This window comes from Gouania willdenowi, chromosome 15, assembly GCF_900634775.1.
Source record: "Gouania willdenowi chromosome 15, fGouWil2.1, whole genome shotgun sequence".
NCBI classification, from domain to species: Eukaryota; Metazoa; Chordata; class Actinopteri; order Blenniiformes; family Gobiesocidae; genus Gouania; species Gouania willdenowi.
The window spans coordinates 9,911,544-9,932,132 of NC_041058.1; the positions used below are offsets into that span (position 1 = coordinate 9,911,544).

General features: G+C 37.2%; 1 protein-coding gene across 3 annotated transcripts in view; it reads left to right on the forward strand.

The window, feature by feature from the left end:
• bicc1a (BicC family RNA binding protein 1a) overlaps positions 1-20,589 on the forward strand; it is a 66,416-nt gene that overhangs the window by 16,525 nt on the left and 29,302 nt on the right. The window contains exons 2-5 of one of the 3 annotated variants that reach the window (XM_028469460.1): positions 715-761; positions 11,017-11,086; positions 18,968-19,047; positions 20,297-20,455. In XM_028469460.1, the coding sequence (XP_028325261.1) occupies positions 715-761; positions 11,017-11,086; positions 18,968-19,047; positions 20,297-20,455 (356 nt within the window). Of the gene's footprint in view, positions 1-714; positions 762-11,016; positions 11,087-15,438; positions 15,645-18,967; positions 19,048-20,296; positions 20,456-20,589 lie in introns of those variants that run through there. The other 2 variants (XM_028469462.1, XM_028469461.1) reach the window with 2 other exon arrangements.

Sequence of the window (20,589 nt, forward strand, 5' to 3'; positions counted from 1 at the left end):
GTCTGTTTGTCAAAGATCAAAAGTAACCACAAGTTAGAGCAGGATCACATTGAAGTAAAAGCCTACTGTTAAAGTTGTCTTAATAAGTTGAACTCAAGCTAACCTTGAAAAAAGTACTTTAGTGGCTTTAAGTTTGAGCGGGGGTATTATCAGCTCACGTCAGGCATGAGGCAGGATTAGTTACTTTGTTCAATATCGAGACTCGAATTAACCCAATATAGAGGTTTGTTTTTTTATACTGGGATTTGACCTGGGCAATGTATCGAGGTTTCTATTTTGGCGATATAGAAAATTATAATATGGCCTATCGTGATATTTTTTTAATTTATAGCTTATTTTTTTATTAAAATATTCGTTTTAGAAGTCGCTGCTTTTGCTACTTGTCAGAACAGCATGAAAAACACAGTTAGATGGATATCTGAGTGTGTCCTAAACCAGGCCTTCCCTTAAACGAGCCACACGACAGAACTCACTCACACGTGCTGTCTCTTACAGGTGAAAAAGCCAAAACTGTATCATATTGCATTTTCATCAGATTTTCTTTTCATAGAGTAAGACTGACAAAACTGGGTCATGTGCCCTTTAAACAGTTATATCTACAGATCAGTCATAAAAAGCAGCCATGCCTAACAAAATAGCAAAAAATCTGATGAATCACTATGTTGCACAGTTCAACTCAAACTATGTTTTCCTTTTTTCTGTGTTTCCCTACAGCGGCCTCAGATGGAAGCATCAATGGCGGCGAGGATTTCTTTCAGAAGGTGTGTGTGTGTAATCTACACTTTGGATAGCCATGTTTTTAGCCTGTGTTCTAAGCTCACTGAGCTGGTCTTCGCTCTATCCTTGTAAACAGATGTCAGGTGGTCCTCCAGTCACTCCTCATCACTAATTCAAACAAACAACAATAGAACGACACTGATGTGAAGCCACTGCTGTGCTCTGATGCTGGAGCACAGCTGCTAAAACACGCAGGGTCTTAAACACTTACATAATGTACTCTCAACATCATCGCAACACAAAAACAGGGCTGATGGGATCAACACTGACTTTTTCTATGTCACTGATTTCATTATTATCGTCAAGCTTCGTTACTTACAGTAATGCAAGGATTATCCTCGGCCATTATTTTGAGAGGGTCTCCACTTGTTTGCATTTCTCTTCTATTCTCACTGATCAGTCAAGTGTAAAACTGTCTTTTATTAGTAAAATGCTTCAGTCCAAATTAGGTTTTTTTATGATTAAGTGGTGTGTCTTGAATGAATTATACGTCCAGAGGATTTAGTTTTTAGCCTAAAGTCCTCAATAAACTAGAATGAGTGCTTATCAAAGATGCTGAGGAGAACTCTTCAAGTTTTCCTGATTGAAATGAACAATAGCAACAATCACATTATATCTGACTAAAAACGAACTGATTGTAGCATTCATTTGTGTCGTATAAGTTATGTACGATACGTTATATCAGTGGTATGAAACATCTGGCTCGCGGGCCAAACTTGGTCTGTTTGTGGCTTTTAACAGTATAAAAATAACAGAACAGACATAAAACAACATGTAATATCTGGTATTTTTATGTTTCGATAACCCTTAATTAGGGCTGGGTGATTTTGCCTAAAAAAAAAAAAAAATCTCAGAATTTTTAAGAATTTTTAACGATTTGATTTTCGATTTTTTTTTTTCTTCAATGCACTTAAAATTGACTGCAGACATCAGATATATTGTCAAAAGTGCAACTTTATTGCTGTGATTGTCCTCTAGAGTTAAAATGCATGGAACAATCCAATAATAAAAAGTAAATGAGACTCATTCAACAATTTCAAGATTTAATCCAGGTTTAAGCAAAAGTGAAACAGCAACTTCAATTTCCTGATTAAGAAATCAGATAACTACATATTTTATAACATTACAATTAAAAAAATAATAAACTCTTCCCACAAATATAGCCTACTCAAAGGGCGCTACGGTAACCCACAAGGACGGAACGCGAAAAAGTCCGAAAAAACTGTGGTGGGGGAAAAATAAAAAGTCATAATTAAATTTCAAATTAAAAAAAATTTAAATTTAAACTCAAATTTGCAAAATAAAAATCTTTTTTATCTACAAATTTGATAAATCGATGAAATTGTTTTTTTTTTTGCCCGTCCCGACCCTTGACTAAAATTCAGGCACTGTTGTGTGAATGTAGCTGCTTGAATCACTTGGGATGTGTCGTTGTTAGCTTCTATCTTAGTCGTACTTTCACAGATTAGCATGTTTGATACAACTACGGGTTACTGTGCGAAACCGCACGATTCACACACCCAAAACATGTCACTGCATGAATAGAAACAGTAATTAAGACATAGAAATACATCACAGCCCAAAATGCACCAAGGTAACCGAGTTTCTTCATTTTAAAAATAGTGCATTAGAGTCCTAGTTACTGCCAAGTAATACATTACAGAAACATGTTACTTTTTAGGTCCCAACACTGGAAGCCATGAACAAAATAGTGGGAATTACGATTTAATAGATAGTGGACTTGAATCAAAGGTATTTGTAATGAGGTCATCAATTGTTTCAGTCATTCAAAGGACATTTTAGCATTAAATAAAAGAAGTACATCATAAAAGTGCTCGATATTAGCTTCAGATTTACTCGTGGTTTTAACAGATTGAGCATTGAACTTAAAAGTTATTATTTTTAATTAATTTAAAACCTATTGTGAATCAATATACAGTACTATTTATTATTATAGGCAATATTGCTCAGTATTTAAACTGGAAAGGAAACACCGGACCTAAAACGAGTTGAGGTCTTAAGTTGGACTTGAGCGGGCTATAAGAAATAGAGATGTGCTAATGTGTTTTGTATTAATGTATAAGCTGCCAACAGATTTAATATAATATGCTCCATTTGTTTCATTTGAATTCTGATTATTTGAAAGGAAAGTTGAGCGTATATTTTTATGCCTTTTAACCACAATTTCCCCAACAATGTAAATGATCTAAACACCTAAATTGTATGTTGAAACTTAGTAGGCTTGTAATTGGGGGCTTTTTATTAATTTAGTGGGTTTTCTTAGTTCAAACGGATGATTTCTTTTTTTAAAGCCCAGCTTCCTGATAATGTTCAGCTCTCCTTATGGTATGTTAACGGACTGTAATGTGGTCAGTCTTTGGCACTGGTTGGTTTTTTGAATTCTGCCTTTTCTGTTTAGCGTTAGAGGTTAGGAAACTATCCTTAGCGTTGAGGAGAAAGGCAATTTAACCGTCCCCGAAGCAGTTTTAAAAACCAAGTAACGCAAACCAGGCGCCTCAAGATTCCCCTCGCTGGAATTTTAACAAGGAGTCTTGTTGGAATGTGCTGTAGCTGTCTCCACATTTTTTGATTTGGATATAAAGTAATGTTGAAAAAACAGTCGTACACTGACAAGAATACAACTGCTACATGCATGTATGCATTCTTTTTTTTTTTAATGTTTTGTTCTAAATATTGTTACAGCTTGTTCATCTAAAGTGTTATTGCACTGTAAATTAACAATTAGGAACTAGTGCACTGCTGTTTGGATTGGCAGGCTTTAGGGCAGCCGCAGAAAGGCAGGGCTGCACAAGTTCTGTTTTTACTGTAGGATTTCCATTTGGATAAAGTCTCTATGGTTTCCCTCTGATAGCCCCGATCACTATACATGCCCAAAAAAATCTAAAAAATAAACTCTGAGTGGACTGAGGAACTGAACCGTATTGTTGAAAGAAAAGAGAAAAAAAATAGATGAGGTGTGTGAAGTACCTTGAAGCTGATGAAAATGGAAACTCTTAGTTGGACCGCTTCCTGCCTGTCCAACACACCCATGTCTAGCACACACACACAGAGAGATTAATAAAGTCCGTGCGTAGAAGTTTTCCCTGTCACGTCAAAAAAAAAAAAAAGGCATGTGGGTCTTTTCTTAATGACGCACACACTTCACACATTCAGGCTTCGGGAATGAGATGGTGAAGTTGCCTCAGCAGAGAGATTTTGGCTTTAGCTGCTAAAGAGAGTAACATGGAATTGTCAGGGGTGATTGATCACACGGTTTTAATCACCGTCTGCGGGACTTCCTTTGAGTTCACTTCAACATTCGTAACATTAAGAGCAAACACTTAAAACCACTTCAGGTTGTCATAAAGCCCAAAGAAAAGGGAAAATAGCTAAAGGAGATCTGGGGAAAAAAGTCATTTGAGTCCCTTTAGTACACCAGGGGAATGTATTTTTCTGCAGTTTAGGTCTTTGCTCGCCTCTCGCTCATGTTTTCCTTCTTTACCTCCACATTTCTCGCCACCCCTGCTGCTCTTTTAAATTGATTTTTTTTTTTTTTTTTTAGCTGTTAAACCCACCAGCATCTCATCTTAAATAGCAATGAGGTTTCTCTGCAAACAAGCAGAAAATAAGGGTTTGTTCAACAAGTTCACTTGTTTATGAACTGCCCTCTGGTATTATTGTGAACCAAAACTGTCGGAGCTTCAAACCCATGGCACAGAGCTGTGAGCTTGTTGGCAAATTGTGTTGAAGTGACCACAAAAGTAGCTCAGTGTGAATTTGAGTAGAGCGACTGCTTTGAAAACGTTGCCAGTTCATCACTGATCCCGTGTCCGTCGCTCCATCCAAGAGACTGTGGTTCTCTGTGTGATGCCAGGGCTGATTTATAATTGCCTGTGTACCCAGATCACAAGCCAGATGTGCTTCATTTTGTTTGGTGTATGGCAGTGAAATGCTGCATTTTTCTTTTGATGACGGAGCAAATCTGAAAACATCAAGATGTTCATGCTGACATGTTTGGTTGGCAAAGGGAGATGTTTGAATATCTAGGACCAAATCAGACCAACATTTTAGCCCACGTGCATTTTGAAAATGTTGCACACTGTTAATAGAATGACGCTAAAGTCTTTAAATCCAAATGCAGTCAATTGTAAATGAATTGGGATAGAGCTGAAACATGTGGTAGTGAACCTATTTGTACCAACTGTATAAAGAATAGCAGCCAAGTAGGTAAGAGTGATGGTGGCGAAGGAGTCAACTAATGGTGTGTTGAAATCAAATGAAAACCATGAGTAAGTATGATTCAGAGTGTTAGTGATCATAGCACTTTGACCAGTGAGTGAGCAGGAACTGTCATCTGGTTTGTACAAGAAGTAGAAATTAATAATGAATAAACTCCAAACATTTAAGCCAGGGGTGTCAAACTCATTTTAGTTCAGGGGCCAAATATTGATCAATTTGATCTCAAGTGGGCCACAGATTTTATGCAGGAAAATGAGTAATTTCAACAGTCATGTGCCCGAGTTTGCATGCACTTCGACTTATACATACTTTAAATACAAAATATGTAAGAAACCGACCATTTCCAAGTAATAAGTGATAGACATCATATCAATCCCAATCAGATCTTCACTTTACATGTCCTACATTTTGTGAACAATTTCTATTTAATTAATCGAAATATGTCATAATTTGAGGAAAATTGAAGGATTTTGTATGAATTTTGAGTTTTTTCAACTGTTTAACATTAAAAATGATTGGAATCATGCGATTTAAGCACCGGAAAAACTCAAAGCACCTGCAAATATTGTTGAGTTTCATTGACACAATGATTCATGTTTTCTCTGTCATTTTTACTGTCTCCTACGGGCCGAGTTGGATGCTCCAAAGTGTAAGATTTGGCCCCTGGGCCTTGAGTTCGACACGTGATTTAAGCTGTTACCCAAAAAAAAACTTTAAAATCAGCCCTATTGACATACTTTATTATTATTATATTTTTTTTTTTTTTTTTTGACATTACTTTTTTAAATTTACTGACACCTGACTGGTCAGTGCTGACCAAGGTGGATTAGCATGTTCTCATCTCCCCCATGTATTTTGAGGTTTCATGTAATTAGAATTTTTATTTCTGGATAGAAAGTTTATGCAAAAAATATTGACTTTTTTAAATGTGCATGTAGGTATTACCTTAGCTAACCTTTTTGATTACTGCTCATGTTAGCTTTAGCCCTGGGTAATGAGTTAATATTCAGATTGCTAAAATAAGTGTTGGGCCACATGAGTTGGTTTTCAGGATATGATAGACCTTGTGTTGTAACTCATGCTTACAGCCTCTCTACACCCCGAAAAGCTCTTTTTGTTCTCTTAAAAAAACACACACAAAGTCTCACACTCATTCCAGCTGAATCAACAGCTGCACAAAGTACTGGAAACATGGCCCTACGCTGTCCACCTCTGCTGTGCTCCATATCCACACATGGTCACGTGTGTCAAGCTCATGTGCCGCCTTTGAGATGTTTCCTTGTAGATATCCTGTTTGGTTTTTTACAAACAGGTCTGTGCACATCTGCATGCGCCCAACAGCTGTAAACCTTTAAGGTCCAATCATCATGTCAAGGTCGTGCCATGAGACTTATCACAGACGTAGTCATTTTGGTCCGAGTCTCTTTCAGAGAGGGTGGAGCTGCAAAGAAAAAGGGTTGGAATGGTAAATGTATACGTTAACTAATTTATGAAAATACCGTTGTGCCATTTGTTAGAAATACACACCACGCAGCCTTTAAAATGGTGTGTGGTCTGTCAGAAATCAGTCCCATCTGAAGACGGCGGCCAAGAACAGCAGCATTGGACAGGAAATGGGTCTTTTTGAACAAAGACTTTTCACAGAAAAAGCGGATAGGGTGTTGGTCCCAATGTTTGATCATTTGAGGAGAACCTCTTTGAATGGCTAAAATGATGTCACAAGATTTCTAGACTCGAGTCATAGTTTGCATTACATTTCTGCAACATCCCAAAAATCACCCAAAAACATACTTTTTTTTAATTTTGTTGAAATTATTTCATGAACGGACTTTTTAGTTGAAGAGTTTAAGGAAGAATTTAAACACGTCTGTTTTTATGTAATTCTATTTTTGACCTTGTAAAATACTTGTTTATGACTATATTTATTAGGTTTTGTGCCAATGTAATATATACACCTTTCAAGTGACGTCAGCACTTGACTTAGCAACGCGCGCCGCCATTTTAAGAGTGGTAATCATTTGCCTGACAACCGCTATTTACCGCTGCTTTTGCAGTCTGGCTGATTTTTATCGTATAATGCCCAAATCCTGCGTAGTATTATGCTGTCATAACCATGCCTGGCTGAAGGAAAATATATTACAGAATACCTACAGAAAAAGGCCAGAAATTATGGATCCAAGCACTGAGGCGAACAAACCTAGATGGAACTATATGGTGCCCAAAATCAAAGTGGTCGTATGTTTGCAGTAGACATTTTGTTATTGGTAGTATTTGTATTTTGGGGATCTAATTTCTTCCTGACTGATTTTATGACATTGATTATGAATAAGCCTACATTTAAATTGTAGTTTATTCAGTAATGACTGAAATGTTTATGGGTAGTATGTCTAACTTGAAGACAAGCAATGTGAAATTAACAGTAAATATGCAATGCGTTGACTTGTATATGAACTGTAAGTATATTCAATAAACAAATGTGTTTCATATACCCATTTATGTTTTAGTTTAGGCTGTATTATTATTATTATTATTATTATTATATTATTATTATTAGCGGCGCTAGCCTAGCATAGCCACATCGCGTAACGAGCCAATTATCATGATGACACAGGCCTATATAGACACTTCTTATTGGTGTTTGGCCTTTGGCTCTAATCTGCTGAAATATTTGTACAACATTGAGTAAAACCTTCGTGTTGTCTGCGGTAAATAGGGTAAATAGCGCTTGTCAGGGAAATGTAAACCCCTCTGATGATGTCACCGTGAAAAGATGTATTCAAAATACAAAATATTTAAACATATTTTTTCTTTGTTGATTAAAAACAATATAAAAAATACTTATTGGTATTTAGTTATAGGTTTTAGATTGGTGTTTTAAATTGTCTGTGTATCTGCATCTCTAAATCCGACATGATCCATTCCGTCTTGCCAGCAAAGTTTAAGGACAATATAAAAATCATAATCCAAATCTAACATCTGGAAAAGCAAACCAGACATTTTCATTTTCTCTCAGAAGACTATGGTTTTGTATTTCATCTGTCCGTTTAGGAATGCCTACACGTCTTGGTTGTAGATTAATCATTAAAATGTTGCAGAGAGGAAGGATATCATATTATTCACAGGCAAAGATTCAGAAATCCTTAGGATGCCGATGCTGATGCCATATCAAGCTGAAGCTGTTTTCAGCATAGTCACGTTTTATGATCGGATGTTCTTCCAAAAATAGCAGAGATGGTTCATTCGGGGGGAATCCATCTTCAGCTTCATTGCTCAATATGATACTGATTAGTTTCAGGATTTGTTCTCAAGCAATTGTTAAGTAAACACTGAGCCATAAAAGAGATAAATCAATAGAGGGGTGTTAAAAATAGCAAAGGATGAAGTTAAACAAAGCACGAGTCAGTTTATTTAAAGTGAGTGAGTGACGGAATGTGCCTTTTTTTGTTTGTTTTTATAAGCAATCTGTTTTAGTAGTTGTTTTTATTTGTATGGACGGCCTAATCTTGCTTGCTTAAGACCAGACGCTCGTGTTAAAGAGCAGACGTTATTGAGACAGCTTAAGATGCCAATGCACAGCTGGCTTCCATTGGTGAAGACTGTGACTGAAGTGACTGACTTCAGGTTTTTGTTTTGATTTTACAGAGGCCGGCTAGGCGTAAAGCCCCTTAGTCCGAAGCCTTTGGTTCTCCATTTTTATACAAGGTCATTTATTAATTCATTTCAATTCAACTTTATTTATATAGCGCCAATTACAATTACAACAATATTCATCTCGTTGCTTGTTGGCATCATGAAACCCGGTGAGGGTCTTGAACAGCGTAAATTTTTTAGTTATAGTCTAAATTTGACTAAAATGCAACTTAGTTTTCATCAAAATTTAGTTATCAGAAATATTTCAGGTATAATCAGTCAACTAAAATATAAAGCACAGGAATTTATGCTTTTTTTTATTTATTTTTTTTTTTTAAGATTCATTGACTAGACTATGAACCTGATATTGGATGGTCTTTAGCAGCATTAATTTTAACAGTTGTTTTTGATTTGGTTTTAGTTATTGTCTAAATTTGACCGAAATGCAACTTAGTTTTCATCCAAATTTAGCGATCAGAAATATTTTAGGTATTGTCTAGTTTTAGTTAACTAAATGACATTAAGATTTTAGTCGACGAAATCTATTACATATATAGTCGACTAAAATATAAAGCACAGGAATTTATGCAGTTTTTTTTAAAGATTCATTGACTGTTTATCAATCTGATGTTGCATGCTGTAAATGTTTGGAAATACACACAGACAGATTTGATCATGTAATCACATGAGTTCTGATTGGATTTTGTCCCATGTGACAAAAATATGGTTTTAATTTTTGTCAGATGATGAAAATATCAATATATTTTTGATATAGTCAATATTATTATTATTTATTTTTTTTATTAGTCATAGTTTTGTTATTGCCACAAATAAATTTGTAGTCAACGTGACTTGACGCAAAGCTGTGATGGAAATTTATAGTCAACAAAATGAACACTTGTCTCTAGTCAACCATGATGGACGTGGTGAGTAAAAAGAAGCCTACTGCAGTATGCTCAAAGCAGGCTTGTTTTTGGTCTACAGATGTGGGACTGGCAGTAGACAAGCTGTCAGAATGTTTTGTAAAGAAAGCCAAATAGACCCGACTACATCCAGAAAGGCTGTCGGAATTTTAAACACTTCCCCTTTCGATTTGGACTCCATTTATGAATACAAGATTTCTCTATATTTTACTTAATAACATTGACGGTACTTGACAACCTTTAAGGTTGGGACTTGCTCCTGGTGTGCTGATAAGCCCCATGTGTAATTGAACAAGGCCTCTGATGGATCCTAATGCACCTTCTCACTCATATGTCTGAGACAGCTTATTTCTTAATTCCCTGGACCAGCCCCAGGGAATATTAAGTGGCGGCTGCTACTCAGTTAATGGATCCAAGCAGTCCTTAGTTGCCCGATCAGCAAGCTGAATCATAGAGAACTTGGAGAAATTCTTATCTTCTCCACCATAAAAAACACAAACCCCCGGAAAGTATAAAAGCAAACAGGGGGCGTCAGGATGCGTGTGAGAATAAGGGGAGCGCAAACCAAGGACAAAGAAGTGAGAGCAAAGCCGCTCTTTTGCTTTCTGGAATTTCTGACAGTTTTTCCAGCATTTCTAGCTAACCATTTCTCATGGCAAGCAGTACCAAAGTGAACTGTATGAGGAAGTTGTAGTGAGAAAACCACCAAGGTGAACTGATCAAAGTATGAAAAGAAGGGCTACAAAGTTCTGGTTATTTCCTATCAGGTTTGCATTTTAGCATTAGCAATAATTCTCATTTTAATTCTCACAAATCTAAATGTTTATGGTTGTTTTGAGGTTCTTTCTGAAAGGACTCAAAATAAAGTTGTAGGTTGATGTTTATTTTTTTTCCCACACTCAGGTTTCACTGTTCTGGGTGTTTTTTTCCTTTGGTGGTTTGGTAAGTCCAACATAAGAAGTCTCTGGAAGTGTCAACACTCATGAATCTAATGGCAGTGCTTTTGACTCTTCTGGGTTCCATTCATGCATTAAAATATTTCCGTTAGATTTTAGCTATTTGGCTTTTACTTTTGACCAAAAAATGTTTTGGTATAGTTGCAGAAGTGAGAAAAATGAGTTTTTCACTATGTGTCAAACCATGAGCCCCATTAAATTCCACCTCCTTGTTGCAGATTAATAACAAAATATTGACAAAGAGGAGAGTTGCATGTTCAAATCTTGCGTGGGCCCTTAGGTTGCATTCAAACTGGCGAATCTTAGGTATGGTTTCCCACTTTGTTTGGTATTGTGTGAACACAACTGGTGTCTGGAGCGGAATAAAGAAGCGGACTCTAGTTCAGATGAAAATGGTGGAGTGGTTGCAATCAAATTCAACTTACTCACAGCAGCACTGTTATTATTAGTTGTGTTACAAGAACAATAACCAGACTTTTGCTTTATTCCAGATCATGGATGAGACTCAAACGCAGATAGCCTGGCCTTCCAAACTGAAAATCGGAGCCAAGTCCAAAAAAGGTGATGTTATTTTATTTTATTTCTTTACATTTTATGTTGGATGTCTTTGCTCTACTTTTGCGGTTTGCTAAACCTATTTTTGGTAAATGCTATTCCAATAAAGCAACTCAACACCGACCTTTCCATGTATTAACTACATTTCACCGCTACGTTCTTCCATATAAGACAGATTAATTGCAGATATTTTGAAAGAAATCCAGTTTCAGGACAGATGTGTCAACCCTTTTTTTTTTTCAAAGTGTCTTTACGATTTGTTGCTAATGGAGAATATTGAGCATGTTGAGGTTTGTGTGTTTTCACTGTTCATGTGCCAGTTACAGCATCTGCACTGAGGAATTGAATGTTCTTGTAGAGGGGCAGATGTTGGGGTTGCATGTACTCAAGCATTTATTAGCCACATTGTTCCAGTGCTCTGTTGCTCATAAAAAACATTATCACAGTTATTTAAAGCTCTTCCGGGAGAGAGCGAGGGAGGCAGAGGCCGGGGTGAAGACGGGTGAGGGGAATAGTGTAGCTGTGCCCGGTTTTTGTTTTCCAGAGGTGAAATACCGATGTTGTGCATCTTCAAGCCAGATGTGCAATCCAATTACGTTATGTAACACCCATGTAGACAGTCAAAGATCTGCTGCATTCCACTTTCCCAGAGGCTTAATCAACTGTAAGCCCTCACAGCTCATCTATACACACAACCCTTCATTCACCTCAAGTATCGGCTCATTCACAAAACCTGCCTTCACTTCACCTGGGAATGATGTTTTGTGCAACCTCGTGACCCACGTTATGTAGCTGGTGAAATATCCCGTGTGTGTTGCGTAAACCGAGAGAAAGAAAAAAAAAAAGGGAAGAATGCTGAAAGATGCTTGGTTATATTACAAGTGATTACATTTGTTAGAAATGAGACCTGTTGAGTTGAGCATTCAAAGGCCTCATGCGAGGAAAACAAGAGAGTCAGCGGCAAAATAGGAGGGCGTCTGCCACAGGCTTGGACGTATTGCACAACCCAAAACAAATTACCTCGACATTAAAGCATCTCGGAGACAATGATTCACATTCCAACCGTCCTCCATCGTTTAATTCTGACTGGGAAGACACAAAAATCACTCCCCCTGACCCTAAAATAGATGACATAGCCACCATTCCAATGCTAATTCACTTTAAAGGTGCTTGTGTTGCATCACTGTTGATTGTTCTTGTACAATCTGGAATTAGTTACCCTTAACTGAATAGCAGCAGATGTGAAGGTCCTGGTCTATCTGTTAATTCTCATACAGGGCCACACGTTCACCATGACAGCCTCCTGCATTTATTACCTGAAGGTCAGCATATTTTAAGATTTAAATACCGCGTCACACTGGAAAGATGTTTCTCTGTTGTTTAGCGAGTATCTCCAAATGAGGGTTTAGTACTACGAGATGAATTAGTGTCTAAACGCCTGATGTTTGGCGTTAAGTTGATATAATCATCTTAATACGACTCCCTCTTTCCAACCGTGTCGTCCAGTGTTCTTCTCACAGATGTTTTGAATGAGAAAACCCAGCTCAGTCAGACTCCAATTTTTCTCATTTGTGTGGTATTTTCAAACGTAGTCCTTAGTTGGAAAAAATGCTTGCGCTTTGCCAGTTTTAAAAATCTCCAGGTCAAAAGGTTCTTTCTCTGTCAAGTAAAATCTATGCGACTGAAAACACTCACGTTTTTGCTGCCGCGTGCCTATTCCTGTTTCTGTTTGTTTTTATAGGCGGTGCATGTGCCAAATTAGGACGAAAGGTGTTCATTATTTATTCCATCAATCATCCAAAAAAAAAAGGGGAAAAAAAAAAAATTGCAAAGTACATTTGGCTTCAATAATGTGGGGGTGTTCAACATTGCGACTGCAACACTCATTTAGGTTGGTTAATGTTTGCCAGATGTGCCGTGCAGGTTGGAGTGGGGACACTGGAAGAACCTTACTCCCTCTAATGGTAGTCGTGGGTGTCGCAGGAGGAAGTTCAGAGGTTTTCTTTGTCCACCACATTTAAGGGATTGGGGGGAATTTTTGGAAATCAATGTTTGGTTTGTGATGGGTTCGGAGATTTGAGCTACAGTCGCTCAAATAATGGATCAGTTCTGTTCTAATCGAACCATAAAAACTCCAGCTTTGGTAAGGGACGATTTAATTCCTAGTTGCCTCCTAACTAATCCGATGTTCTCACATAAATAAAACAAACTAGACAAGACGAAAACAAAATAAAACCAGCTATAAAATACAAAGTAATAAAACCCCTGACAATTTTGAATTGTGTGCCAAAACGCTGTGTGTGTGTGTGTGTGTGTGTGTGTGTGTGTAGCTACAATAAATAACATAAATATAAACGTAAAAATCTTATCACAGATGGTATTTATCACCTTTTCACAAGCCAAGAGTTTCCAAATCTGCCCAACTATCAACAGCTGATTGTGAGACAGACATGTTCAGATCTTTGTACCGGTACTTCTCAGTCTTTTGTGAGATAAAGAAACGTAAACAGGCTTTTTATTGATAGACATTCTCATCCTTAGAGATACGGAGGCTCTTTTTCTGCTGCCGTCTTTTGTGGAAAGTTATTAAATATGTTTTTTTGATACGATGCACAAGATTATTGTCTCCACATGCTTCCTGTCTTCAGCCTAAAGATTACCAAAACCACACAGTTGTCACCAAAGTAAGAATATATTGTTCTACTCTTCTGTTAAACAATACCAAGTTGTTCTGGGAAATCCCACTGTTTTTTCAATTGCTCCTAAAAGAATAGTTTCTTATGTGTGTTTTCACTGATTTCTAGTCATTTCCTTCTCATTTCAAGAAGCCGTTGGTCATCAAGGGAGTTTTTTCTTCCCACTGTCGCTAATGCTCGTTCGCGTGGATTTGTTGGGTTTTTTCCTTTATGAATTCTATATTTTGATAGCACTTTGAGATGACTTTTGTTGTAATTAGCGCTATATAAATAAAGTTGAATTGAATAAAGATGAATCAAAAAATTGAGGTAAAAAGAATAGATTATCCTTTTTTTGTTCTACTTCCACAGCATTTGTATCTCAAAGTGATCACATTCATTATCTGCTGTAGAAATATCTTGCATTGTATTCTGTATAAGTCTATATAATTTATGCACAACCACACTTAATACTTAATCCTTCTACCATGTTTTACTTCTTGGGTTTAAAAAATAAAAAAAAATAAATAAACTATTTAATGGCTACAAAATATTCTTAAATAAAAAATGTTATTAATTTCACATCCTGGTAATTTGATATCTCTTTTTGGATCCCCCCACCCAATATAGGCAGTGAGGCTGAGGATGCGATTTGATAGAAACAGTACATAAAAAAAAAAAAAAAAAAAAAAGAAACTACATACTTTTCAGTTAAAACCTCCAGAACAAAAAAAAAATATACATATGCAGTAGTTTCTTGGGAGAAAGTAACACAGTTGCATATGCAGCATCTTCTGAACATTATGTAACAAAACCGGTGCCGTAGCATTCAGACATAGTAAGAAAACAGAATTTTTATACAGTAGCTTTCAGAAATATGTATTACACATTTAATTACACTTGGTAAACAGATAAAAGTAGAGGAAAAATGCATGCCTTTATAGTTTAGGTAAAAGTTTCACATTTGAATGAAATAAACCTATTCTCAGAAAATCTTTTTTAAGATATTTTATTTTCACAGACCATGGAGCCCTGACTGAGAAACACTGCATTAAATAATCCCACTACTATTCATAAATTATGTTTGAATGCCTGTAAAGGTTTATATTTATGCAGCACAGACTAAAAAAATAATTTTGGTGTCCCAAAGTCCAGTTTGTGTCTTGAGGATTTGCTACTGATACTATTGGCATATTTGTTTGTGTGTGTATTTATTAAGAAAAAAAAATAGCATTATTATAATTTTTTTAAATTTTTTTTTTTGTCAAAATAGCAATTTAAGTGTAGACAAAGTATTTAAACCATTTATTTTTATTTTTACTCTCATGCTCAGCGGTTTTTATTGCAACGTGCTGTATATCCTGATGTCATGACAATCGTGTAGTTTTCCTCTGTAGGATTTCTCTTTGACTGTGAACTGTAGTTTTCTTTCAGGTTCTTGTGACTTTGTAACAATAAATCTGATTCAAGGAGTCTTGTCTGAAGGCTAAACTGTACATCTGAGATGCTGTGTGTGTGTGTGTGTGTGTGTGTGTGTGTGTGTGTGTGTGTGTGTGTGTGTGTGCGTGCGTGCGTGCGTGTGTGTTGATAGGTGGGGTATTCCTGGAAAGGGGCTTATATGGCTTCCTGCTGCCCAGCATAGTTAACACAAGGAGCAGTGCTCTGTGGGTGTGAAGGACATGTGTCTTTTTTGTGTTTTTACTTCTGAGCAGCCGACGGTTCGACATGCGGTCAGTACAGACGCAGGCTTACTTAAGGCTATACTGGCACAAGTACTGGCCTTGAAGCGTTCTGGTATGCAGTGTTTGGTGTTTTAACAGAGCGAAAATCTAAGAAGATCTACAAAGGAGATCAGTCGGTTCAGCCTGTTCAGGTCGAAAGAATGAGTGGTACGGTGCTGTTTAAAAGAAGTGCACTCAGAATGCCTCTTTGCAGTTGTTTTATTATGTGTTATTTTATATTTTTTTAACTATATATGTTGATTTATAATGCTATCGATGATATCAGACAATGTTAGAAGTTTAGCGCTGTTTATTTTTATTGTATTATTCATTTTATTTTTAAGTTATGGAAAACTGTGTGGTTTTCTTAGAAGTTTTTGCTTGAAGTTTTATATATATGGCTGACATTACGCGGTCATTATTATGACATAACACCTGTCATTAGCATTAATGTGTTGTCATGAAGGCTATCATTAAGTGTCGTTCGTTACCCTAACCCCGAACACTAAGCCTTCGTTACCCTAATTCCTAACCTTGCCACACTAGGGGGCAGATTCACTAATATCTGAAATAAAGGGTGGTAAACCAGTTGCTTCCCTAAATCCTTTGGTGACGCAGTTTTATCACCTGCTGTGAGGAATTTACTTCGATTTCAGCAATGATTAGTGCACGTGCAGAAGTGGTGCAGACCGCCCTATTTAAATTAGCGTTTTGTACATGTTATGTTGAACATGGAGCGTGAAGGAGAGCTAAGTGCGCGGAAATTAAACAAATAATTTGAAGCAGCAGAATTGGAGGTGTTAGTAGAGGAAGCTAATAAAAAGATGGATGAATTACAGCAAATACATAGATAGATACATGGATTCTTTATTCATCCAGCAGTGGGGAAATGTGCGTGGATGTGAGTGACTGGGGTGCATGCGTGCGGCTGATGCGCGAGTGAGTGTGAGGGAGTGAGCTGCGGAGGAGAGACGTGTGTGCGTGCTTATCGGTAGAGTCCGACAGGCGACCCGGACAGGTAGCAAGCTTACGTTTATAGTGCAGCCAGATAATAAAGTCCAGCTCTACAAAAACAAAACGGCCTGTTCTTCCTACACGGTACCATCTTTAACAAGCGTACGGGAGGAGAAGCAGCCTCTAGCCATGCAGAGTGCGGATCTCCGCTGTGTCCACCCAGCCACGGTGGGGAGACGAAACAGGAAGGTTTAAACACGTTCTTAAAATTGTGAATTCATTCATCCCAAATACAGTATATTAACTCAAGGTCTGAAAATGCTATCCTTCGGTCGTCTTTCCTCTTCTTTGCCCCGTCTCCTCACAAATATCACTGCTGTCATCACTACACAAAAAGCTTTGACAGTTACCATAATGGGAATCACAGTTAGTGCTAGATTAGAGTCCAAAATGCTTATTTTGGAAAGCTTTGTCGAATTGATAAATAAAGACTTAAAGGTGCAGTCCACAACTCTCAGATCCCTCCCTCCCCGCTGCTCTCTTGCCCTGCCTCCAAACTTTCCAAAGTCCCTCCCTCAGAGGAGCTAACAAGCTAACGTTATTCCGACAGCAATATCACAGTAATATAGCATGCTCTGTTAAAAGTATATTAATGCAGCGCTTCTCTCTCTCTATGTGCACACACCTCAGCAGCAGCAACAACACAGTGTCACTTACAGCAGCTCACACAGAGGCTGCTGTGCACACATGAACAACACATGCACTACATAGTTCTAGTGTAACAATTACAAATCAAACATAATGTAAATTAAGCAGCAGTAATTCACTTTCAAGCAGAAAACTCACCAATTCCATCTTCTACTCCTCCAGACCATACACTGTAAAAAAAAAAAAAAAAAAACAACAACAGCTGTCAGACAGTCCATCAAACACAATCCTGGCTCTGATTGGTTCTTTTTGCTCGGTCGCGGTGCATTCTGGCAATCTGCCAAAGGCTGCAGGAGCAGCAGTGGGGACTCAATGAGTTTTTTCACACAAACTACTTGTTTGATGTAAAGCTGTCCTTACATAGTGACAGCTTTAGCAAATATGACAGAAAGTTACTTTTATAAGAGTTGCAGACTGCACCTTTAAGAGCTCTGTTTACTACTCTTAAAACTTAAAAATCTTAAATAGTTTTTATTGCATTTAAATAAAGATATTTTTTTTTTTCAAATGTCCAGCATTTTTAAACACATAAGCAGATGAAGCTATTTTATAGTCATTACTTTTTGATTTATTCCTTTAAGTTTTACTTGTTTATCTACAGAGAACAGTTTATATTAAGGCCACATATACTGCAGGGGTTTCATTTTGTTTTTAGTATTTGGTACACCTCCAACTGGTACTGCTTACTGCATTGTTTTTTTTTTTTTTCAGAATTAGAGTAATCCATTTTTTTAACCACTTTTTGAACTTTTCCCGCTCATGATAGTCACTATTTTTGAAAGATTTTTCTGTTTACACTGCACAGCGGTGGTACACATTAAGCAGCAGGTCATATGTTTTGGTTGAGGTGTGGCGAATTAGGATAATAATGACTTTTTTTTAGCCCTATCTATTCTAGAGTAGTATAAAGAATTAAAACACCAGTTTAAACTAACTAAATCTTAACGTGCACGTCCTTGGAATATGAAACGAAACCCGAGACCTTAATAAATCTCACAAAGGAGCCGAAAGTCCTACACAAACACTACTTGTTATTAGACTCGACCCAGGAATCTTCCCATTGGCAGAACAGTGTCATTTTTTGACCTCACTTGAACCTAAAGCAGCTCGCTTTGAAAAACTTCAGTGCTGGCTAGGGCTGCACAATTAATCACAATTATGGTTGCCACAATTAAATAAATCTGATTGTCTACAATATTTAGATTTAAAATATGGGCTCTGCACTCTGTAATTATGTATTTATTTCATTAGCCGTTGATACATTTTCAAATTCTTGGGTTATTATTTTTTTTTTTTTTTTGTATAATTCTTATTCAAAGCTTCATTTTCCACTCTACACATATTGTTTGTTTGAAAGTAATTGTGATTATCATTTTTGCCATAATCGAGCAGCCCTAGTGCTGGCCAGTATTTTATTTTTCACATTGATTGTGTCTATGCTACTGAAAATCACAGATAAAGTTGATGTTTCCTGAACATAGAGTAAGTAAAACATTGCACTGCACTGGGTTCTAACACATCTGCTGTTTGATTTGCACACTGATGGATTGCTTGGATATGAATCCACCGAGGTGCGTCCAATCACTGTGTCAGTGCACAGTTCAGCTGCTCGCTGACATAAATAGGATTCAGCAGATATCAAAGCATGCAATTAGCATCACTGGGTTTATCCTGATGCGACGCAATGTGTTGACAAACACAGATATGTGTTGGTAACTGGTTACACTTGTGTCATCCTGTCATCTCTCCTGCTGATTCACTCTCTTGATCTCGCTTCATTTCCCACGTTTAACATTCCCCGTGTTGCTTTTCTCCACTGTTCCCTGCAGATCCCCATATTAAGGTGTGCGGGAAGAGAGATAACGTGAGAGAAGCTAAAGACAGGATTATGTCGGTCCTGGACACAAAGGTACAGTTAAAAGCTTTAAGTCATGTGTAGATATGTGTTTGTCACTCCCTGCCTTTCCTCCATCGCTCTCCGTTTCCCACCCAGTCCTGAGTTTAATTTAGACTGCACGTATTTCACTTCCCAGCTACTGTCCCCACATTGGATTAGATATATAGCAGTACAAATTCTCTGTAATCTGTCCACAAATTCACATCCCAGGATGTTTTGTTGCCATGTCAACACAGGGGGTACTACATTAAGCACTGTAGCACCTCCTGTTGGTAGGATGTCCTCCGTACACTCAGAGGAAAACATAAAAGGAAGAGAAACACAAGATCTTTCTATTTCTAAAGCAGAGATTCAAACTCGTTTTAGTTCCGGTGCCAAATATGGACCAGATTGATTTCAAGTGGGGGAAAAAAATTATAATTTTAACATCATTGAACCCTAGTTTTCAATGTCAGTTCAATTCCCTTGATTTTGTTACCAATTGTTATGTAATTTAGAGGAATTTTGTGGACTTGTTTGTGTTCTATCCACAATTTGCAATTAAAAATCACTACATTCATGTGATATAAACAAATGAAAAATGCAAGCCCCTGAACATGTTGTAGAGTTTCATTAAATTGGTGCTTTTGAGATATCTACAACTGGATTATTTGGTAATTTACACAATAATTCATGTTTTTTCTGTCATTTTTACGTTATTCTGTAGGGCAAATTGGATACTCTAAAGGGCTGCATTTGGCCCCCGACCTTGAGTTTGACTCATGTGTTCTAAAGTATCTAATATCATCCACAAAGCCATTCACTGTGGATAATTTTTAAACTTTGGCTAATTAACAGAACTTAAAGAAAACCCTAAAGTGTTCCAAGTCTGCAGTGGTCAGTATCCATTAAAAGTGGCCAGAAGGAGGAAAAATTGAAGCTGGTTTGGGTTATTTATGTCCTCCGATCAGTCACGGTGCTAATTCTAACACGCCTCGATATTTACCATCACAAGCATGTGACAATTTAAACTGGACCACAGAAAATGGAAAATTACAATAATCACTCTGTGTTTTTTCACTGGGTGAACTGGGAAACACGTGACACCAGTAGGTACTTAAACAGGTCTTAGTCACTTTGACAAGAACCTGCGACTTATTTTAAAATTTGATTATTTTGTTCTGACACAATCGATTGCCCCAATATGTATTGTATTAGACATGCTGTTGTTATAAACCATTGTTGTTTTTTCAACCTCTATCCATTTCTCTCTGACCATTAGAGCAACAGGGTGACACTGAAGATGGATGTCTCCCACACAGAGCATTCGCATGTAATCGGTAAAGGAGGCAACAACATCAAACGGGTGATGGAGGAGACGGGTTGCCACATCCATTTTCCAGACTCCAACAGGAACAATCAGGCAGAAAAAAGCAACCAGGTTTGTTTCTTTTTGTTTGTGTGTCTTTTAAACCACTTTCTGCACAACTACACTAAAGGTAGGGTCTGTCATTTTAAAGATTAGGAGGTTTCCTGCTTCCTAAAACTAATTTGATTCAAGTGTGCAACGCTTAC